The sequence below is a fragment of the Canis lupus genome, chromosome 2 (assembly GCF_003254725.2).
Source record: "Canis lupus dingo isolate Sandy chromosome 2, ASM325472v2, whole genome shotgun sequence".
NCBI classification, from domain to species: Eukaryota; Metazoa; Chordata; class Mammalia; order Carnivora; family Canidae; genus Canis; species Canis lupus.
The window spans coordinates 39,299,977-39,324,699 of record NC_064244.1 but is presented as its reverse complement, the minus strand read 5'-3'; the positions used below and the strand labels follow the sequence as shown (position 1 = coordinate 39,324,699).

General features: G+C 35.3%; 1 protein-coding gene across 4 annotated transcripts in view; it reads right to left on the bottom strand.

Annotated features, from left to right (window-relative positions):
- Positions 1–1,621: 1,621 nt before the first annotated feature.
- RBM27 (RNA binding motif protein 27) overlaps positions 1,622–24,723 on the bottom strand; it is a 76,409-nt gene continuing 53,307 nt past the window's right edge. For all 4 annotated transcript variants that reach the window (XM_025447141.3, XM_025447143.3, XM_025447142.3 and 1 more), the window contains 7 exons: positions 23,354–23,473; positions 22,196–22,270; positions 21,890–22,054; positions 20,340–20,444; positions 20,020–20,211; positions 7,099–7,209; positions 1,622–5,673 (listed from right to left, as the gene is read on the bottom strand). In XM_025447141.3, the coding sequence (XP_025302926.1) occupies positions 5,590–5,673; positions 7,099–7,209; positions 20,020–20,211; positions 20,340–20,444; positions 21,890–22,054; positions 22,196–22,270; positions 23,354–23,473 (852 nt within the window). In that variant the 3' untranslated portion in view covers positions 1,622–5,589. The remainder of the gene's footprint in view (positions 5,674–7,098; positions 7,210–20,019; positions 20,212–20,339; positions 20,445–21,889; positions 22,055–22,195; positions 22,271–23,353; positions 23,474–24,723) is intronic.

Here is a 24,723-nt window from a genome sequence, read left to right as displayed (position 1 = left end):
GCTCTATATGTTAAAAACCTCAACCCAACAATAAATAATCCTTTTGTTCAGAAACTAGGACTCAAGTTCGTAGAGGAACAGGTATTTAACATACATAAATAGGCAGTTTTTATGATCCAAAAACATAAACTGAACGTATGCACAGCCTCATTCCTGAAGCCAAATCAAGAAACCAGATGAATTTATCAAGGTCTGTATTAGCCCTTAGTATCTAATTTCATTTAACATCAGGAAAATATATATCCGTATTTTGCAGTAATAGCTGCCTGAGGGCAAACCAAGAGAAGGAAGCACAAGAACTTCAGAAAACTATTGACCGACATCCACTTTTATGAAATTTTCACAAAGCAGTGTTAAGAAAATCAACAGAAACATGGCTAGGGTCACTGAAAGGCTTGTTTTCATGCTTCTACACCCCAAAAAAGGATTGAGTAAAGAAAAATTTTGAAGTATCAAGTCTAGGGGCAGCCCTGGTGGCCCAGCAGTTTAGCACCGCCTTCAGCCCAGGGTGTGATCCTGGAAACCCAGGATGGAGTCCCACGTCGAGCTCCCTGCATGGAACCTGCTTCACCCTCTGCCTGTGTCTCTGCCTCTCTCTCTCTCTATCATGAATAAAATCTTAAAAAAGAAAATATCAAGTCTATATTAAATAGACTCTATATTTTAAAAACTAATGGATCATTATACCACGGTAGTGGAACTCTATGAATTGGTTGGAAAACTGAAGTGCTGTTGGAAACACAGGCCCATTTTCATTGAAAACAAGCTAATAGAGTATTAAATTAAGGCCTTCTTCCCTTGCTCCTTTCATTAAAGATAAAATAAAAAAATAACAGCACAGTCTATCATGTTTAATCACCATCATCACAAAAAAAAAAATTGCAGATGCTCAAGAGTAGGCTCAAACTACAAATACTTTGCAAACAATCATCAAACACTATTCTGACCTTAATTTCAACTGTATCAAGTCACCTGTATCAGAATGCTAGGATGGTTTAGTTAACCTAAGGTTGAATGCAGAATCAGGTTAAGAGGCCAAATGGTAGATGATCCTGTAGAAAGGAGATCACTTGGCAGTAAGATCAATATAGCACAAATGGTGATTCAAAACACAAGCAATAGCACTACCGCGGGGGTTTTTTTTTGGCTCTTTGTTAGCCCCTCACATAGATATTTGAGACTAAAACTGAAAAAAAAAAAAAGGGCCCTGCCAACATTGTTTGGCTTATGTATTTAGAGCAATCCTGACTCTCATCTAAAATGATCCCACATGTTGACAATCACACCTTGAGTTTCCAGTAACATAATTAGATCCAGGCTTGACAGTACACTGGAACTTGTGATTCAAAATTTATCCTTGGCTTTAGAAAATTGACATTTTCAAAATCAGTAAAATAAATAAATAAATAAATAAATAAATAAATAAATAAATAAATAAAAATAAAATCACATAAAACCAGTAATTTGCCAATGAGAGCTCCACTGTAGCAAAATATTTGCCTTGTTACCATTAAACAGATATAACTCCGTTTAGAAGTATGCTTGGCCCCCTCCAAACATCCAGGAACTAATTTATTATAAGCATGATGTAGGTTATTCAAAACAAATGGTCACGCAGACCTTGCCATTTACTTAATTCATAAAATACAGATAAAATTTATTTGAAAATAATGAAAATGGAATTCTTCCCATTTTTTAGTATTTTCCCAGAGAAGCTGAGATTTAAAGAATTCTTCATAGACAATGCCTAATGATTAAAAGGGAATTTTATAATGATAAGAAAAGCAATTTTTAAAATGAGAAAATAAGTCCAAGTGATAGACCTCCTTTTCTCATCAACATCCAGTCATCAGGGTTATTAAACATCGCTTCCTTCGCCTGTTATTCCTTACAAAAATACTCATCACAATTAGGGCTGCCCTATCTTTAGGTCTTCTCTTTAAGGTGTTCTTTCCCTTTTCTCTATTCGACTTAAGGAAAATATCCCTCCTATTCATTGGTAGTCATACTGAATAATCTCGAGGTAACATTAAGTAGTTGTTTTCATAAAATTGTTTGTGCTTTTGTATTTGGGACACCAAGACCCATCCACGTACAAAATATGGCTATCCAAGGTTACTTACAGCTAACGCTTCAATACCTTTCTCATTCATTTTTAAGACCGCCTTGTTCATTACATCTTCCTGAATTCATTGAATTTTGAATAGCCAAGACTTTGGTACCCAAATTCACATTGAGTGCATTCTCTCATGTACGTGAAACCCAACATGAGCACACAGGCATCATATCCACTGCTCACTCGTTCTCACATACAAACAAGCATACACACACATTTTCTTTCTTTCCAGAACAAGCCAGAATTACAGCTCTTTTGGTGATTGTTAGAATTTTTGGAATGGTTCATAAATTTTCCAATTTTAAATTTGTAATACTTTTATCTTTTTTCTTTTCTTTTTTTTTTCCAATTGTGAACCATTCCATATTGCATCTTTATTGCAAAAGTCAACATGCTTCTTAGAAATTCAGATTGTAATCGGTAAAACAAACATTACAGATATGAATTTAAATGTATAAACAGTTAGAAATTCAACAATATCTCCTATTATACTATTACACAAGTTCACAATTTTGTAAAAACTATAATACAGGCATACTATACATCAAGAGGAACCACTATTCCTTTTCACATGATTTTTTTCTTCTTTTTGAAATAATGATCCATCACCACGGACCTACCTTAACAAGACTGTTTCCCAATTTACCATCTTAGCTGGTAACAATGTCTTCCCGATAAACATGAAGAAAGTGAAGGAAACTGCATTCCCTAGAGTTACCTTATTAAGCCTGGGTAGCAATCCACTAGCCAACCAGACTAAGCTAGTAGCCAGACCGGACCGGTGGCTGTTATTGCTCATCAGCTTCTTAGATGTCATACTCATTAAAAAGAACAAAATTTGCCTCAGAAGGAGTATGTTATTTCTCTAAGGGAAGATGCCAGGAAAACAAGTCATGGTAGTTACCCCCTTTAAAGAGAAATTCTAAAGCTTGGGGATTTGAGGGTGGGGGTAAAAAAATCCTAAAGGAAAAAAATTATATACATTCAACAGTTTTATGCTAACCTTAACCAAATTTTCTAGTATTATATTTAACCTCTTTTTGGAATTCACTTTGGAGAATCAAACATGTTATAGAAATCTTAGGACATTTTAAAATTATTTTAGTCCAATTTTAAGGTGTATTGAAAACTGTATTTTATAGAAAGGGCCTCAATCTTCCTGGAAACAGTGTCTGTCTATTCTTTCCTTGAACACCCTTTTCTTTCATCCTCTCTCCCCCAGTAACTAAAAAGTCAAATAAATCTTCCTCTCTCTCTCTATACGGAGAGTAATATGATGTCAATTTTGAAGTTAAAAAATCATATGAAAAGGAATCTCATTCTGAACTGTCTACTGAAAATTTTCTCTTACAGCTCCATTAATTTACTGTAATTTTCAGTTTCCAAATACAAAAATACAACAATTCTTATTGAAATCTATACGCTGGTAGTTTTAGTACACAAAAAAACCAAACAAATTATTTACAAAATTATACAGTTTAAGAAAAAACTTTGTACAAAAAATATATAAATCCTTTGTTCCCTCTATCACGTTTAAACTGTCAGGACTCAAAATATTCACCACAATGAATCTTTCAAAATATATACCGACTGAGCCACAGACATCAAAATTTCATTAGAGATGATGGAGGAAGGAGCAAGATTGCTTATTCTGGGTACCCCCTTGTAAGGTTTTCCTTCTTTTATGAGCTTATTTTAGCTTCAGTGTTATCAGAAATATAATAATAACCTAGAAAAAGGAAGTCCTTATTATTGTGAAGGGAGAATTACATGAACTTAAAAATGATCCTGGTTTGATACATCATTCCAGGAAAATAAGTGGAAGAGAAAAAAGATAATCAGAACGTGGGATTTAACTTCTTACAGCTAAGTAAATCTAGAGTCCTGATGGTTTTAGGTTTCTTAGCGAACAGTTTCTATTTTGAGAAACAGCCTTTACCTCAGGAAACAAAATCCTTGACATAGTGATCACCAAGAACCTTCTGAAGCCAACAGGAAGTTTCAAATTTTCACACCACACATATATAAAAACATAGATGTGTATATCCTTGAAAAAGTGACATCCTATGTACATTAATCATTTTATTTTCCCAGGGGTCAATACAGTGTAGTGTTGCTCCTCTGCTTTTCCATCTAACATTCAGAACACAAGGACATAAATTTACATATATATTTTACTTAACAGATACTCTACTCTATACAGTGTACAGTAAAAATGCACACAGTGAAGGAAACTGCCTATTGAAGGATGCATATGTTTATGGATAGCAACAAGCTACAAAATTATGAAAATATAAAGTCATCTGATCAAAGTCAAGTTATGACTCCCATTTATTACTAGCATCCCATCCCCATTCCCCTACCCCACCCAACCCCACTCCCACCCTATCCCCAGTCACCTCACCATCATGGTTTAAATTTAGGAAAAGAATTTCAGACACTTTTTAACCCTTTTTATATAACTATTAACTAAACTGAAGCGTCAAAAAGAAAAAAGAAAAGCTGGTGACTCTCTCTTCCCCGCAAACCTTCCATTATTCTCATCAAAACATCACTTATTTATCAAGGTGCTGGTTTAAACTTTTTATTGGGGACTGACTTTTGGAGGGCCAAAAGAATCCTTTATCTCAGCAGTGGGTAAGTTGGGGCTATTAATAAAAAGGCAGGAGTAAGTGGGGACAAGAAGAAGGGGCAAGAGGTGAAAGCCTTTTACATTGAAAATATTTTTAAAGAGGACCAACTGAACCAATACTCACTAATTTCAAAGCAAACTAAGGATCAGTAGCATTAAGTCCAGGACAGTTAATATAATGACAGAATGGAAACACCATGGAGCTAGCTACCATTGCCTTATAGAATTTAAGAATACAGAGTTTGTTATGATTTACACTAAAATAGTCCTTGTACTGCACATAAACACCCCACCCCCCATCAAAAATTTAGATTGAATACAAACTGGGCTCCTCCACTGTAAAAAAAATTAAAATAAATTTACTTTTCTTCTTCCAAGACAAGTCTTGAAAGCAAAAGGGTATTTTAATTACAAACATCTCCTTCTGTCTGGCGGACCCATTCATAATAGCTGAGAGTTAAGAGATTCCAGGCGATTTTGACATTTAATGAAATTTTATCAGCAGATTATAATCCAAAATAAAATTTCTGAACACCCTGTCATTTACATCATAATCCAACACCAATAGCAACAAAACAGGTGGTGTGGAAAGTAAGGCTCTAGAGATTATCCGTATCATTCCTGTGGATCTTCACAACTGTGTAAAAGTCACTAGGCCTTTGGTGCTTTAATATCATGAACAGTTATGAGATGTGTTTAAATAGCAAACTTGCTGTCCTTAAACCTACTGTGTGGAAAAGAAAAATAAAAAAAAATTTTGGCTCATTGACTTCTTTAAATAATTTTAAAAAGTTGTTCTTCTAAACAATATTCCTAAAAACTATACAGCTCGCATCAGATTTCATCTTCGCCATGAACGAGATTCATATTCATCTTCATCTTCATCATCATCATCATGCAAAAACAAATCTGAGGTTTCTGTTTCCTAAAGAAAGAGAGAGTAAAATCTGCTTAGTGGTATAAGAAAGGTAAGTTATTAGGCAAAAAGGACAAATAGATTAGTATACAAAACCCAGGCTGAATTTACAAGTGATGTACTCAGAGAGTATCCTTCAGGACAAAAACACCCATAAAAGTTTTTTAATATACATATTCTCCTCCTCTTGCTAATTTCACTAGTTTTAATAGATTTCCATTCTAATATCATCAGGAAAATAAAGAAAATAATATATGAATGTTTAGTAGGAAAAATGAAAAAAATCTATGAAATGTTTTTGATAAAATCAGTTTATTAATAAAATTAAATACATTTAAATTCATTTTATTCCATTAACTTAAAAAGAAGGAAAATAAATGATCAAGTTCCTAAACCTTTCTTTCAATAACCAATTATCTATGATGGAGAACATACCAATTTCCCAATGATGCCAAAATTTCCATCCTTATATACTAACATCTTTTATTTATTTTTTAAAATTTTATTTATTTATTCATGAGAGACAGACAGAGAGAGAGAGAGGGAGAAGCAAGCTCCATGCAGGGAGCCTGACATGGGACTTGATCCCCGGTCTCCAGGATCATGCCCTGGGCTGAAGGCGGCGCTAAACCACTGAGCCACCGGGGCTGCCCTTTTTAACATTTTTTAAAGCCAAAATTACAATGAATCAAGAAAACTCACAATGTTCGCTACGTGCCCATTTAAATAAACAAATTAGAAATAGGAGTGAAGGGCAGCCCAGGTGGCTCAGCAGTTTAGTGCCGCCTTTGGCCCAGAGCATGATCCTGGAGAGCCTGGAAGAGTCCCACATCAGGCTCCCTGCACAGAGCCTGCTTCTCTCTCTGCCTGTGTCTCTGCCTCTCTCTCTCTGTCTCTCTCATGAATAAATAAAATCTTAAAAAAAAAAAAAGGAGTAAAGAAGCAAAATTATTTTTCATGTATTTTAAGAGTTTCATCATTCAGTGGTTCTATTATAGTTCTTGGTTTTCCTATTTTTTCCCTTTTATGTCCTACTTCCTTATTCTCATTTTAATTAACTGCACACAGAAGGTATTAAAATAAGAAACTCTACATCTATTACTTATGGAACATGAATAAACAAAAGCTAAAACAACCAGCTAAAATGTAATTCATTCATGTAATCCATGTCCTCACCAGAATAAAAATTTCTAGAGCTCAAATTAAGCCAAAATAAATGCAAAAAAAGAAAAAAGAATTCTCTCCTATGCCAGAAAATATCCTCCCCAAAGAGCTTTTTATGTCTACAAGTATTCTGATTCTTTAGTAAGCTTGTAACTAGTCTTAAGTTACTGCATGTTATGAAAGAATATTTTAAAAGGAATTTTATTTAATGTTAAGAAAAATACTAGCTGAGAAACTAATTCAGTATTTATTTTCAATCATTAAATTTACCTCCTCCTTGACTTCTTCTTCCTCAGTCTCAGTGGATACAGAAGGCACCTTGGCCTTGTGCCATGATATTTGTAGCCGACGGTCTTTGAATTTTGACCCTTGGTTTGCAGTCTGGAATAGATTTTAGAAAAACACAGAAGTCTGAATTCAAATTGTATTCTACTTAAAAAGTGTAATGACTTGGGGAGGAAAATGTTAAAGTGGATCTATACACAATCTCCAGTAACAGCCATAAAAACTAAAGCCTCCCCCACCTTTTTAACTTACTTAAATTCAATTAGTTAACATAGAGTGTATCATTAGTTTCAGGTGTATAGTTCAGTTATTCATCCATTGCATATAACACCCAGTGCTCATTATAGCACGTGCCCTCCTTAATTCCCATCAGCCTATTAACCCATCCTCTGCCCCCCGCCCCCCACCCCAGCAACTCTGAAGTCCCTTTTAATTAAAGAATCACATGTATTATTTTGCCCAGGTAGTCTATGACTTGTATTTATGTCATGTTAACTTTAGAATTTGTCTTGGTTTAGATGATAAATTATACTGCCACTCCACTTACAAAAGTCATGATGAAAACAACAAATATTATCTTAACATGATTAGTGGCCTTTAGCTTTGATAATTTACATAAACTGAAAACCTAAAAGTATAGTTTTTTTAAATGCCTAATGATGTCACAGCATCTCAGAGAGCCTTACCCATAGTTGATAAAAACTATTCCCATTTCCTCTTCTGAAATGCCATACAACAAGGACAAGTATTTAGCCATTCTATGCATTCAACAAATGTTAAAACACCTACTCTCCTAACTCAAGGTAAAAGTGCTCAGTTTCAAATGTATTTCTTGGCACTACCATCCAATTTCTTCTTTCCCAAGAAATTTCATTAAGAGAAAGTAAATATTTTAAACACAAAGCAAAAGAGACAAAAGGATAGGGACCCAAAGTTTCATTAAAGTGAAAGCTCAGTCATTCCTACAGCTTTTCTATCAATGATGCTAGACTGCAGAATATTCCCAATTCTGGGTTCAATCCTGAAAAATACAATAGAAAAGGTTCTTTTAAATACGGGGGGGGGGGGGGGATTCACTCTAGTTTTTCTAGGAAAATGTTAAGTGTCAGTAAGCATTTGCCAAATGTTTCCAAAGAACACTCAGATCACTGCATGTTTAGAATGTATGTTAAGCCAGATCCATCATCAGTCAAGTACTATCTGCATAGATATCAGTCTGTGATCTAAGGAAAAACTCTACTATCCCTGTGGGGGCTACATCTTTATAACCTGATACCAAGTATTTTAACTTACGAGACACACTAAACTGATATATCAAAATGGTTCCATTCAAATATACATTTACCATCTTTTAAAAATCAATTGGTTGCTAAGAGAGTAGATCTCATCACAAGGAAAAAAAGAATTCTATGTGAGGTGACAAATGTTAACTGCACTTATTTTAGTAATCCTTTCACTATAAGTACATATATCAAAGCATTATGTTGTATACCTTAAACTAATACAATGTTGTATGTCAATTAGATCTCATTAAATCCAGAGAAAAATCTGGTAATTTGTGTAGTACACATCTTTTGCCCTTATTCTTTTAACATAGTACATAGCCCAATTAGACAAAGACCTTTTCACTGTTCATTCACTTCAGTATTATCTCAATTCTTTCCAGCATTACTGAGATAAAACTGACAAAACTAGGATATCTGTAACTGTAGGATAACTGTAGGATAAGTGTAAACAGGATGATCTGATACACAGATGCAGAGTGGAAAGATTTTCCCTATCCAGTTCATTAACAACACATTCTTCACCTCACCTATTTAACTTTTTTCTGGTGAGAGTATTTGAGTTCTACTCTCTTAGCAAACTTCAATTATATAATACAGTGTTTTCAACTACAGTCACCATGTAATATGTTAGATCCTTAGACTTTGTTATTTGAAATTTTAAAAAAGATCTGTCAGTTTTTATAAACAGAGAGTGATGGAGATTTTTTAACCTATATTTACTGGGTTGCCCTCCAAAGATGGTAGCAGTTCTGTCCTCCAGAAGGAATTTTAGAGCATTAATATGTACTGCACATAAATTACTGAAGGAAGAATTAGAAATTTAATTTGTATGCAGTCAGAAATTAAGAATATATAACTCCCACAATCTAATCTACAACAATAAACAAGATGAATGATTAGAATAAAGATATATTTTAATAATACTAAGACAAGAATTTTCACACACTACTGACAGGGCTCTACATTAATGAAATTGATGTAGTTCACTCAATACTTCCACACATATCCAACAAAACTCTGTACACATATACACTGAAAGATCTAAAAGAATACTCCTATCAATAATGTTCATAAAGTGAAAATACCCAAATACTTATCCACCACAAGAGAACTAAGGAATAAATTGTGTTTTATTTACACAACTGAAAATTATAGAGGAATAAAAATGGAAAACTACTGTTACAGGTGATATGAAAGAAACATAATTTTAAAGAAAAAAAAAACCCACAAAAGAATATAGACTGTGTAGTTCCATTCATATAAATGTTTAAAATAGGCAGAATAATAATATTGTCATCTTTAGGAAAGCACATTTAGGTGATAAAACTAGAGTTGATTCTATTTGCCCTAGTTGCATGAAGCTGATTGCAAGCACTGAATTAGTAAATACCAAACCACTGTTCCTAAGGCAAAGAGAGGGTCAGGTTCCTATGAGCCTCTGGTCAAAACATTCAACTAATCAATACAAAACCTTGTTTTTATGTTTAAAGACACCTTATTTTTAAAATATACTGTTGATTCACTGAGATTAAACTCATAGCCAAAAGCACTCATGCCTGAAAAAGCTTACATAACACACCTATTTTTACTATAAGGCACATCATAGCCTTCTTGAACTTTTGACATAGCACTTGAGAATTATACTTGGGAAAGCATTTCAAATAGTCAAATCACCAATGAAAAACACAAAAATGAGGAAAAATGGGGTATCAAATAGACTGCAAAAGGACAGCTTTTTACAGTATGAGAGATGAAACAAGGCAGAGTGTCACCTTATTTGATTTCAGCTGTGAACGCGTGCATCTGGAACTCATTTTCACAGCTCTGCCAAAGTCTGAAAATGACCACAGAAGTACCTTGACCGTCGAATTTTTGATCTTACAAATAATTTTACTAGATAGGTTAATGTGCAAATACAAAACCCATGAATAGGGAGGATCAACTGTGTAACAAAAGCAAGGAGGTAATTATCATAAAGTAAGGATAATGGTCACTTTTCTAAGGAGAAAACAGTGACTGGAAAGGGGCAGAATGGACTTTTGGGCAGCTGTGAATATTCTTTTTCTTGAATAGGTAGGAATATGGAAGGTTACCTTCAATAAATCATTAAACTATATATGCTTCTGTTACATATCATTTGCTTCAGTAAATACTTTATTTTTTAAAAATATTTTATTTATTTATCTATTCATGAGAGAGAGAGAGAGAGAGAGAGAGAGAGAGAGAGAGAGGCAGAGGCACAGGCAGAGGGAGAGGGAGAGGGAGAGGGAGAGGGAGAGGGAGAGGGAGGGAGAGGGAGAGGGAGAGGGAGAGGGAGAGGGAGAGGGAGAAGCAGGCTCCATGCAGGGAGCCCCATGTGGGACTCAATCCCAGGACCCCAGGATCACACCCTGGGCTGAAGGCAGGCGTTAAAACCGCTGAGCCACCCAGGGATCCCCCAGTAAATATTTTTTTTATTTTTTTTAAATTTTTATTTATTTATGATAGTCACAGAGAGAGAGAGAGAGAGAGGCAGAGACACAGGCAGAGGGAGAAGCAGGCTCCATGCACCGGGAGCCCGACGTGGGATTCAATCCCGGGTCTCCAGGATCGCGCCCTGGGCCAAAGGCAGGCGCCAAACCGCTGCGCCACCCAGGGATGACCCCCCAGTAAATACTTTGAGTATTATCCTTATAATTTTAAGAAAACACCAAATAGCTATTTATGTTAATGAAGCAAGGCCTGAAATGCAGCTCTGTATTTATAAACCCACTCTAGTAAATTTTTTTAAGTTAGAGACTTTGTGTATGGATTTTTATATTCATAATTTTTTCTATAAGGATATCTAAGAATACTACCTTTTAAGAGGACACAGATCAAGAAGAGGGAAGATCCTTACTTCTTATTAACCATATTTTTAACCATTTGCATGTACTCATTTTTTTTTAATATTTTATTTTATTTTATTTTTTTATGATAGTCACACAGAGAGAGAGAAAGAGGCAAAGACACAGGCAGAGGGAGAAGCAGGCTCCATGCACCGGGAGCCCGACGTGGGATTCGATCCCGGGTCTCCAGGATTGCACCCTGGGCCAAAGGCAGGCGCCAAACCGCTGCGCCACCCAGAGATCCCCTCATTTTTTTATTAAAAAGTACTTTAACAAATTTAAATCTGGCCTCTAAAATACCACACAGCTATTAAAATACATAATTTTTCTATACCCCTATATATATTATCTAACACACATGTCTAAAATATGGCATGAGATAATGAAATACTAGGGAATAATTAGATGTCCATCACTACAGGACTATTTAAATCCAGTGTGGTACATCTATGCAATGAAATACCATGCAGCCATTAAAAAGAACAGGGCAACACCAAGTGTACCAAAATAGCATAATCTCTAATAACATTCTAATACATATTATTTTTTTTTTTCTAATACATATTAAATGAAAAGTACACATACAAAAGAGTACTGTGTATCATACCACCATTTGTGTTAGAGACAAAATAACACATATATACAGAAAGATTATCTTTGAGAAGATACATAAGAAACAGATAACAATAAATGGCAAGTGAAACGAAGTGACTGGGTATAGAAGGAAACCTTAGTTTTCACTGCATATACTTTCATTTCTTCTACACTTTGTACATGTGTGCTGCCCCTCAAAATATAATAAGGTAATTCAAATAAAATAATATATACCAACATATATGTGAATATGAGAAAATCAATGAAGTTATATCCAGTAACCCAGAAAAGTACTTGGAACCTAAAAGGCACAAGTTACTCAGAAATTTATCTAGCCCAACCATTTTCCCAGATCAGAAACTAATGCCAATTCTGTCAGTCATCATTCATCAGTCACCTGACTAGCAAATATGAAAAAACAAAACTCAAGTGCTATTGAAGATACAGGCAAAAATGTGCTCTTATCCACTGTCACAAGTTTAGTATAACATTCCTGGAGGGTTATTCGGCAAGCTGTCCCCCAATTTTAAATATGTATGCCTTTGATCTAATCATCTCACTCTTACAACCAATGTAAAAAAAAGGGTTATAAAACCAATGTTAAATACTTAACATATAACATATTTTTTTTTAAATTTTTTATTTATTTATTTATTTATTTTTTTTTTTCAACTTTTATTTATTTATGATAGTCACAGAGAGAGAGAGAGAGAGGCAGAGGGAGAAGCAGGCTCCATGCACCGGGAGCCCGATGTGGGATTCGATCCCGGGTCCCCAGGATCGTGCCCTGGGCCAAAGGCAGGCGCCAAACCGCTGCGCCACCCAGGGATCCCAAATTTTTTATTTATGATAGTCACACAGAGAGAGAGAGAGAGGCAGAGACACAGGCAGAGGGAGAAGCAGGCTCCATGCACCGGGAGCCCGACGTGGGATTCGATCCTGGGTCTCCAGGATCGTACCCTGGGCCAAAGGCAGGCGCTAAACCGCTGCGCCACCCAGGGATCCCTAAATACTTAACATATAAACATATAATGACAGTAAGATTACTCTGGGGGCATGTTGGGTTGTCACAAGATTGAAGAGCACTTTCTGGCATTTAACAGGAGTGCTAAAGGTATTGACATGTACAGGACTGTCCTGCATAACAAATTATTCCACTCAAAATCGCCAAATCCAGTAAGATATATATTAGAGTGGAAACACTCTAGCTGCCAAGTCGTAGTAAATATCAGTAGTTCACAAAAAGCTACCATTACTAAAAAAATTTTTAAACAATCTAAAGAAGGGCAAACACAAAGTGCTATTCAGAAAATTTTCTCTGAATGTTAAATCCAGAGAACGAGTAACTTCTGTTCTGGCAAACACAAAGGCACATTACTTGTCAAACAATTAAGTTATCACTTTCTTATACAGTAAAACTCTCAAATACATTTCCACACACGTGGAAGATGGGAGAAAGTAAAATCCCTATGTAGACAACTATAAGGAAAAGCTAACCAAATGTGAGAAATCTTTAGTATTTACAGCAGAAGTAATCCATTGTCTTATATGAAGTTCCAGGAATGAAGGAGCCGACAAATTAGAGGTTCTTGCCAGTAAGAACACAAAAATTTCAATGAATATCATACATATTTTTGAGGGTACAGAAACTGACTTCTACACTTCTCACTTAAGACTCAAAATGCTCTCTGGCTGCAGACTACATTGCATCCAGAGTATGCAATGATATTTTGTAAAGGCATAAATACATAAGAAAAGAGAATACAACAAAGCCAAAAAACTGGGGAGCTAAAAAAGCAAAAGGATTGTCAATATACAATGCTTACAATTAAAAAAAAAAAAAATCAAGAAGTAACAGTAAAATCTTATTATTTAAAAATGAAAAAAATAGGGGATCCCTGGGTGGCTCAGCGGTTGAGCGCCTGCCTTCGATCCAGGGCGTGATCCTGGAGTCCCAGGATCAAGTTCCACGTCCGGCTCCCTGCATGGAGCCTGCTTCTCCCTCTGCCAGTGTCTCTCATGAATAAATAAATAAAATCTTAAAAAAAAAAAGAAGAAGAAGAAGAAGAAAAAAAAAACAGCTAAAAGATTTTAAAAGTAGACATCCTTGAAGAATATAAAATGGTGAGAAATAGAGTAGGAGAATGTTTAACAATTCTGTGAATGTTAAGTTCATTTGAGTCTTCAAATGACGTACACATGTAACTTTTAAGAAAATAAAAACTAATTCCTTTCAAAAGAATCGTAGGTACTTAAAATTTTCTTTTTTCTGTAACTGAATATTTTCCAAGTTTTCTTCAATGAATAATCACGGAAGACACTGTTTTGCAAAAGAATGAAACGAAACCACTCTTTCACCAAAAACATAAATAAACTCAAAATGGATTAAAGACCTAAATGTGAGACCTGAAAACGTAAAAATCCTGGAGGAGAGCAGACGCAGCAATTTCTCTGATATCAGCTGTAGCAATGTTTTCTAGATAGGTCTCCCAAGGCAAGGAAAAAAACAGCAAAAATATAACCTACAGGGACTACACCAAAATAAAAAGCCTCTGCACAACGAAGGAAACAATCAACATAGCTAAAAGGCAACCTGAAGATATTTGCAAATGACATATTCAATAAAGGGTTAGCATCCAAAATACATAAAGAACTTATAAAATTTAATACACACACACACCCCAGAACAAATAATCCAATTTAAAAATGGGCAAAAGACATAAACGGACTTTTCTCCAAAGAGACATCCAAATGGCCAACAGACACACAAAAAGATGCTCACCATTACTTATCAGGGAAATGCACATCAAAACTATAATGAAATGTAACTTTATACCTGTCAAAATGGCTAAAATCAATACAAGAAACAACAGGTATTGGCAAGGATGTGGTAAAAGAGGAAGCCTCTTGCACTACTGGAGGAAATGCACACTGGGGCAGTAAGTATGGAGGTTCCCCCACAAAGTTAAAAATATAACTACACCTCTGCCCCTACAAAAGAGAATTACCCTATGATCTAGCAAGCACACTACTGGGTATTTAACCAAAGAATACAAAAATACTAATTCAAAGGGATACATAGCCTCTGACATCCATAGCAGCATTATTTACAATAGCCAAATTATAGAAACAGCCCAAGTGTCCATCTACTGATGAATGTATAAAGATGTGGTGTATACACACACACAAAGAGAGAAAAGGAATATTATTTAGCTTTAAAAAAGAATGAAATCTTGCCATTTGCAATAGAACTACAGAGTACTGTACTGTGCTTAGCAAAGTAAGTCAGAGGAAGACAAATACCATATGACTTTACTCATACGTGGAACTTGGGAAACAAAACAAAAGGGCAAAGGAAAAAAAAAGTGAGGTAAACCAAGAGACAGACTCATAACTACAGAGACAATTACCAGAAGGGAGGTAGGTGGGGGATGGGTGAAGCAGTGATGGGAATAAAGGTAGGCACTTGTGGTGATTACCACTGGGTGGTATGGAAGTGTTGAATTACTTAAAACTAGTATTACACTGTATGTTAAGTAACTGGAATTTAAGTAAAAACATAAAAGAAAAACACATTGTCTTAGTTGTCTAAATCAACAACTACTTAATCTCTTTCCATTCTAACTGACCTTGGTTTTCACGATTGGACAATTGGCTTATGGAACCATGACTGATTTAATTCAATCATGGGAACAATTTCCTCAACAGAGACTACTTTATAAATGGGTAAGTGACAATTCTGACTAAGACACATGAGGGCACATGTGCTGAATGAGAGTGCTACATGTCAGGGGTGAGGTAGGGTAGAGGCAGGGATACTTTCTAGGAAAGTTAGCTCATAATTTTTTTTAAAATGTCATAAGAAAGTAGTGTTCTTTTTTGCCTTTGGATATTCTTTTTAGAGGCCACGACATTTGTGGTTGATGCAGACATCCTGGTGTCACACCATGAAGAAACAGGCCTAAGAACAAAAGCCAACAACGTACTAGTAGTAAAATACCAGAAGAAACATAAAAAGGTGTTGTGTGTCTGAGTTTCTGAATTAAAAGTAAAATTTCCCTATTTGTAGATTTCTTGAAAGAAAATAAATGTTCACATTTCCCAAGTTATTCATGTTTTACTTGCAGCCAAACACATCCTGAGAAGCATGATTACTTTCATAATCTAATCAGGAAGAAGAAAAAAAAGTTCCACCTTCTATCATTGAGTCCAGTAGCTAAAACACACTACCACAGTTCAAAAATCTTGTAGTTGATTAATGCATACTATTTGAAAATGCCTAAGGGCAGTTCAAGTATTCCCAACATTTAGTATAAGTAACTCTTCTGTTGAAACTCAACAAACCTCTCTTTAATCAGGGGCAAAGGAATGTACCTTAGCTCTTGTCCTGTCTGTGCCCTCAAGCAAGGCTCTAGGACTTAAAACTTTCATCTTCTGACCTAAAGTTTAATATTAAATACTTAGAGGGAATTCTTCATAAAGGTCTTTAATATCCTCAGATCTCTGTCAAATGAAAGATATATATAAGAACTCTTTCTTTAAAAAAGTTCTTTCCAGACTCATTGATTTTACCCTTAAAATACATAAAATTCTATTTTTTTAAATTTTTTAAATTTTTTAAATTTTTATTTATTTATGATAGTCACACACACACATACACACACAGAGAGAGAGAGAGAGAGAGAGGGGCAGAGACATAGGCAGAGGGAGAAGCAGGCTCCATGCACCGGAAGCCCGACGTGGGACTTGATCCTGGGTCTCCAGGATCGCGCCCTGGGCCAAAGGCAGCCGATAAACCGCTGCGCCACCCAGGGATCCCTAAAATTCTATTTATATGCTATATAATACTATTTCATATTTTTTAACTTAACTACTTAACATATAAAGTAATACGATATCACATACCAGGGATCTTTGCAAACTACAGTCATGAGGCTAAATGTGGCCCAGCACCTTGTTTTTGATGGCCTGTGAGCTAAGAATGGTTTTCATGTTTTTAAAAGGTTATTAAACGTGGTAAAGGAGAGAGGCGTCTGGGTGGCTCAATAGGTTAAGCACGTGCCTTGGCTCAAGTCGTGATCGCAGGGTCCTGGGATCCAGTCCAACATCAGGCTCCCTGTTCACAGAGGAGTCTGTTTCTTCCTCTCCCTCTGCCCCTCCACCCCCATTTGTATGCACTCTCTGTCGTGGTCTCTAATAAATAAAATCTTAAAAAAAAAAAAAAAGAACCACTAATATTTCATCCTAAACGTAAATGTGATGTTAAAAAGTCTGACTTAGGGGCACCTGGGTGGCTCAGTCCGTTGGACGTCTGCCTCCAGCTTAGAACATGGTCCCAGGGTCCCAGGATCAAGTCCCACATCAGCCTCCCTGTTCAGTGGGCAGTCTGCTTCTCTCTCTGCTCCTCACCTTGTTTGTGCTTTCTCTCTGTCTCTCAAATAAAGAAAGAAAACTTCCATTAAAAAAAGAAAAGTCTGACTAAAAAGTAATATAGGTTCACTTGGAAGGCATAGAAAATAGGTCTTCACAAAGAAAAACATGAAAATCCAACTTGAATTCTGTCAACCCAGAAACAAAAATTTAATGGACTTTTATTCAAAGTTTATGTATAATCTTGTATCCTATCTTTTTTAACCTAAAGGTCAATCCTGAGAATTTTCTCATTGTTCTTTAAAAACGTTTTCAAAAAAATAAAAAATGAAAAAATAAAAACGTTTTCAATAGCAGCAAAATGCCACCGAGCATTTAGATTGTTCCCTTTTTACTATTACACGGGGTGCTATACTTAGCATCCTTACAGCTCTTATTTGCATACAACCATTAATTTCTTTATGATAAATTCTTAGAAGATTACTGGATACAAGAATAGACTGGAGGACACCAGAATGAGGTCCTCATACTGCAAAAGAGCTTCACTAAAACCCATCTTACCATCTTTTCATACAGACGTGGTTCATTCACAATCATTAAGGACAGTAAAAGAATAATGAAAATAACTATTTTACCTTTGCCTTCCTTTGTGGGATATAAAACACCTCAAGGAAGAGTTACCCTTTACATTTGCTAAATCTATTTACAATTCTGTCTAGGCACATAGATTTCTGTAGTTCTTTCAAAGAAAACATACTACACTGCCTCAAGCATCTGTTACTAAGGTGTGTTTCTAGCCTAACAGCACTCTATCAAAACAAACAAATAACAAAACACCATCAAAACTGATGGCAATGTTTCCCTGAAGTTACCTCACCTGCACTGGCTTTGTTTGCTCCTTCCCCAAATGTCGGGACATGCCCCTTTCCACAAACCAGATGCCATATTTCAGACTTATCAAATATATGTCCACGAAAATTGGTTATTGGATGCTCCACAATGATTCTACTTATGAGAAGGGAAGACATGCATGTGACCATGAGTTGTGGGCTAAAACTTAAAATCATCTACATGTAGTCTTCAGTGACCCTCAGGATATAATATGCAGCCTCCTACCTAACAAAGAAGACCTCGTTGTTGGAACTACAACTTGCTGCAAATTCAAATTTACCACAATTCTGCTTCAAGTACTGCCTCACCTGAAGTGAGGCTAGGTGTAAAGGCCCAACTTATTTGGCAAGCAGATATTAATTTTATATGCTCAACATTAAAAGACAAAAATCAACATTCACCCAGCCTCAAGAATACCCTACACATATGTGGTGCTCCTCTCCATATTTTACTCCTCAAGGAAGTGACTTTAAAGCTAATCTCCCACTTTATAAAAAAATATGTAATAGTGGTCAGACTGGTGAAAGAAAATGGCTTGAGTGGTCACCCAAGAGTACAGCCAACATAGCTCTCATATCTGGATACTGTAACAACCCACAGTTCTCTAAACATCAAAGTGAAAAAGGATTAAGGGGCATCAAACTAAATAAGAAAAAAAACATAGAAAAAAAAAAAGAAAAGAAAAAACATAGAGGGAAGTCTTGCTCTTTAAGATTTCCTTCACCATCTTTAACAGGTTAATAGGGCTGAAAATGGGGGTACCTCTCAGTCAGTTGAGCAACCAACTCTTGATTTCAGCTCAGGTCATGGTCTTAGGGTTGAGGGATCAAGCCCTGCATCGGACTGCACACTGAACATGGAAGTCTGCTTGAGATTCTCTCTCTCCCTCTGCCCTATCCCCCACTCACACTCATTTGCTCACTCTCTAAAAAAATATAAAATAAGATAAAATAAATAGGGCTGAAAATATCTTCTCTCAAAAATGTTGTTTGAAGAGTAAGGATCCCAGATGTTAACAGTCAACTCTGAGTATTTTTGTCTTGGTTCTGCCATTTACTAACTGTATGATCTTGGTTGATTCACTTTTAAGTTTTAAACTTACTTAATTTATTTAAAGATTTTATTTATTTATTCAGAGACACAGAGAGGCAGTGATACAGGCAGAGGGAGAAGCAGGCTCTCCATAGGGAGCTCCCTATGGGGAGCCCGATACAGGACTCGATCCCAGGACCCCGGAATCACGACTTGAACCAAAGGCAGACACTCAACCACTTAGCCACCTACGCATCCCTAAGTTTTAAACTTTAGTTTTTCTCATCGGTACACATGGGATTTCACATGCACTTTATATAGTTATTTAAGATTAAATGAGATCATGTATGAAAATGCTCTAGCACAAGTAACAGTACTTACTGAATGAATGAGTGGAAAGAGGATATACTCTGTTTAAGGAGCAAATTAAAGACAGTTATCTGTAATAAATCTCAATTTGCATGTTTATCTAAAAGTGGTTGCCACTGTACACAGAATAAAACGATACATGTCTCTTATCCTAATAAATTCTTCCTTTGAATTCTGCCTTCATCCCAGATTATTTTTATTTACTGACTATAAACACCTGGTAAACCATGAAATAACCTTAAACAAACAAACAAAAAATTCAAATATTTGCTTTGGAACAACTTGTCAATAGAAATGCATTTATGTGGAGTTATGGAATTACAAAGCCTTCGCTGCTTCTTGACCTTCAAATGTATTAATAAGAATTTGCTAATTCCCAATTTTTACAACTTGATTTCCTAATCTACAAAACATTTAATATGTATACAGAATGCAGCCAGAAAATGCAGACTACAGTGCTTTTATATAGTTGGCATCTGTCTACTTTAAAAACTTACTGAGAAATGTTGAAGTAATTCATCTTTCTCCTCCTCAATGAATCCCCCAACTGTTAGTGCTTTGGGGCGGTGGTCCACCACCATGTGATTCAGTGAGCCCCTTCCTCTTCCTCCACGGCCTCTGCCTCTTCCTCGACCTTGAGAGGACATGGTCTTTCCTCGACCCACCGGTAAAATACCTAATCGTGCAGCCTGAACAACAACAAAAGGTAGAATATAATATATGCTGTCAGACTGAACCCTAGAAAAGACAGGAAGAATATAGGTATTTATTTGAGATGTTAAATGTAGTGGGGTCAGGGACTCCTCTTAACTCTCACCTCAACCTGTAACTGACTGAGTTTTTTCCGTAACTCTGTTGTGTCTTCTCCTGAGGATAGCCTCTTGTGAAGATCCAGCTCAGTATCTAATAGTTCTTTCTGAGCCTTTGGAAAAATTAAGAGTAAAAATGTATTCATTAAAAGAAAAAAAATGCATTTGTTAGATAACGTCTAAGATCTTATTCAGAATATTATGCTTATGTAATGACACACATCTTTTTTGGCAAAATGACAATAAGAGGATGCAATAAACCTGAGTGTTTTAGGGAAGGTTAACTGTGCAAAAATACAAAGAGAGTATACTGACATTAGTAGAAATAATAAGCAGTATTACTGCTTCAGATGACCTAAAAATCAGACCTTGGAGAGTCAACTGAGAAGAGGGAGAATAATTTTCTAATAATAAAGAGTCATAAATGAAACACAATCGGGCAAAATAAATTACATAGGTAATACTCATTAATGGTACAAATAGATAATAGCCACATAATTGCTTTCCGATTTGAACCCTACAACTACTGCCACTTTTTTTGGGTGTGAGGGATAACCTATATGTCTTCAGATAGCATGACTGTGAAGAGACTTTTTCCCTTCAAATATTAACTTTTTTTTTTTTTTAATTTTTTTTTATTTATTTATGATAGTCACACACACAGAGAGAGAGAGAGAGAGGCAGGCAGAGACATAGGCAGAGGGAGAAGCAGGCTCCATGCACCAGGAGCCCGACGTGGGATTCGATCCCAGGTCTCCAGGATCGCGCCCTGGGCCAAAGGCAGGCGCCAAACCGCTGCGCCACCCAGGGATCCCAAATATTAACTTTTAAAATGTGTATATGCTGCTTCTATAATTAGGAAAAATTTCAATAAAAATATTTTTTCAAAGCAATTTTGATGAAATATTTTACATCCCTCTGGTGAGAGAGCCACAATTTCAAATGTATTATATATAATGTACATAAAAATTTGCATTCTATATATCTGATAAATTTATTATTCCAAGTTATCAAAAGGCCAGAAAATAATCCAAAATTCCCTAAAGAGCTGTAGTATAATGGAACCACTGCATATGGTTCCAGAGCAAGTACTCTCTAAGGAAACAAATGGCAATTAATGAAATTAGACTTAAGTGGATCTAGAAATTCTGATTCTTTTTTTCAACAGAATGCCACATTTTTACCATATTAAAGCCAATGGTATCTTTTGAATATTAAAAGAGATGGTTCCACTATACCATAATATTAGAAAAACAATTCATGAAACAGGAAAATACACTTTTTTTTTGCCATCACTCTAGCAATTTCATCTTCAGGAAGTTAAAAAAAAAAAATCTTTGTTCAAAGAGAGTATTAGCACCTCTTTCAAAGAGAGTACATAGCATACAGAGGAACATTTAAAAAAAATTGTTACTCTGTCGCCCCATTAGACTATTAGCTACCTAAGGGCTCCAATGTACTTTCTTTTTTTTTTTTTTTTTCCAATGTACTTTCAAAGAGCCAAGCACATAACAGATGTTCAACAACCCTATGCTGAATGGAAAATGCAAATAGATACCTCTGTTTTTGTCTTTACTTTAGATGGTGTGGAGACTGCAGAAGATGTTTTTAATTCATCTTTCAATTGTGAAATCTTTTCTCCAAGCTCTTTTAGAGTCTTCATTATGTTTGCTCTCTCTTCTGGTTTCATGTTTTTGTTCTTTTCTAGCTTAGATATTAGCATCTATAAAATAAACAGAAGAAAGTAAAACCATGCTTAGTAAATTTTAATATAAATAACCTTTATAAACTTTACTATGAAGGTATCTTTGTAAAATCCATTGTATCCATCTTCCAGCAAGCAAATAATGAGTTCTTATCTTACCTTCTGGCATTCTATTTGTTTTTCTAGCACTTCTTGTCTCTTTTTCCTCATATCTTGTTGTAGCTTCATTGCTTCCTATACGAACAGATTAAAAAAATTAGTAATGGATATTGCCAACATTTGCATACATTTGTTAAAAGACCAACTCATTTCTTCAGGGTCATTCCTATGTTGTGTACGAAAAATTCTGCTCCGAATCAAAAAATAGCTGAAACCAGAGACAAAAACCTTTAAATACATTTATTTACTTGAATGACGTAAATGTATTTATAAAGAATACCTGTTTTTCCTTGCCAATGTAATAAGCCAATCCTTATTTTTCATGTTTCAAGTTTAAAAATGTGAAATAAAGCTAGAGGACAGAAGTCATAGCAAATTCTATGGATTTTTACCAGGAAAATATTGTATCTCACCCCTCTCTGTTAATCTCCAATTATACTGAGACCATACAAACATACATTTTATTTGAAAAACTCTTATATGAGTTTAAATCTAAAAAGTGAATGAGGGATCCCTGGGTGGCGCAGCGGTTTGGCGCCTGCCTTTGGCCCAGGGCGCGATCCTGGAGACCCGGGATCGAGTCCCACATCGGGCTCCCGGTGCATGGAGCCTGCTTCTCCCTCTGCCTGTGTCTCTGCCTCTCTCTCTCTCTCTGTGACTATCATAAATAAATAAAAAAAATTAGAAAAAAAAAAAATTTAAAAAAATAAAAAGTGAATGAAACTTCACTTTTAATAATAATAGTAATAATGAAACTCAGAAGTGAATCATATGAATAACAAGTACATAAATGTTATACTTTATGTGAAATATTGTCTAACTTACAAAGCAAGAGAGGATTTAAAAGAGGAAATAATGAAGTTAAACTGTCTGCTTCCTGATCTTGGAGAAAAAAACCAAAACAGGTCAACTCAGTATTATTTATTTTTATATCAGAAAAATTCTTTCCTTGTGTTTGATATAGCTACTGAAAGGGAACCACTAAATACATTTTTGTCTGTTCATTTTTTTTCAAATGTACACTGTACCAAAAAGCAGCTAAATAAACATTATAATGTGGTTCCATAACAACATGAACTATCCAAATGTGCTAACATAATCACTTAAGAATTCAATGGGTCAGTTCCTCTTTAAGGAGATTAGAATCAAGGCTGTTACCTGCTTCTTTTTAAGAACTTCTTGAACATCATGAGATTTAGAACCTGAACAAAGTTTCGAAGGTGTCTTTAAGTTTGAGGAGCTGTAAATCATTTTTGGATGGCCTGGAGCTGAAAATATCTAGGAAACACATATAAAATCAAATTTTAGAACATATAAAATCAAATTTTAGAAAAGCTTTAATTTTTTAGAAAGGCTGCAAGTATTTGTATTTTTTTAGGAGTTATACATTTTTTTACATTAAAAACTTCATTTATAAAACTAGCTTTTTATGTATACATAAATCCAATTGTCACTCAAATGCAAAAACAAATTAATTTTAGCAATAATGTTGTGTTTCAGGATATGATCACATTATTCCTCTTCTAGTTACATTTTTTTAATTAAGAGAAAAAGAATGTGGCCCCTTATATCTAGGAGCAGCCAGCCAACTACCCAGAGTCAGTCCTTATATGTCCTCCTGTTAAACAAAAACAATTTCATAAAAAAATCTCCAACAAGGCCACTCTTGAGACCAGGATGGGTCAAGGCATAAACAAGACCACAAGATCACTCCATAATCATGACTGAAGAGACAAAAAAAGAGGAATCCTGTCTAAACAGTAAAACTGACTAAATCTCTCTCTAACCCGGCTAACAGGGATGACTGTAGCTTCTTTACCAGTTATAGCTCTAGCCTCATCCTAGTTTTCCGTCCTTTTAGGTTAAGGCTAATTAAGACATCTGATCACAGAATTACTGGTTTCCTTAAACCCTCCTCCAAATCAACTAACTCAGGATTAAGGTACTTTGTAATCATAATATTATTATATTTAATCAAGTGCTATATGAGTTTATAATCAAACCTACAACAAGCAGTTAGCTCACAGATCTGAGTAAAGTACTGGCCATCTCTACTGTGCTAGTTTTGTTATTTAGATTGCTTTCTCCTTCTGAACAGACCGTTCTCCAGTTAGTCTTCCCTTAAGGCACAGCAGAACTACATGATACAGTACTATCTCTCTGGTTCAAGTCTTTCCTAACACACTCTCCTCTTTTATTTTTTAACTGACTTTAAATATGTGATATAAAAAAAATATGTGATATAAGGGGCACAATATATAATATTGAGAAATTCACAGAAAATTCAATTGTGTGAATTCTATCATTAAATATCCATAATAAAATACAAAACTTCTCTCAAACAATAGTTAATTGTCCTCAAAATTAAGCTACTTTAACTACACAAGCATCTCTGAAATACTGTAGGAACACTACACAGCTGAAATTCATATTATTTACTAACATACAAATGGCAATACCTACAATTTACTGAGCACTTAGTATGTATTAAGTACTCTTGTTCCATGCTTTATGAATATGAAATTTTT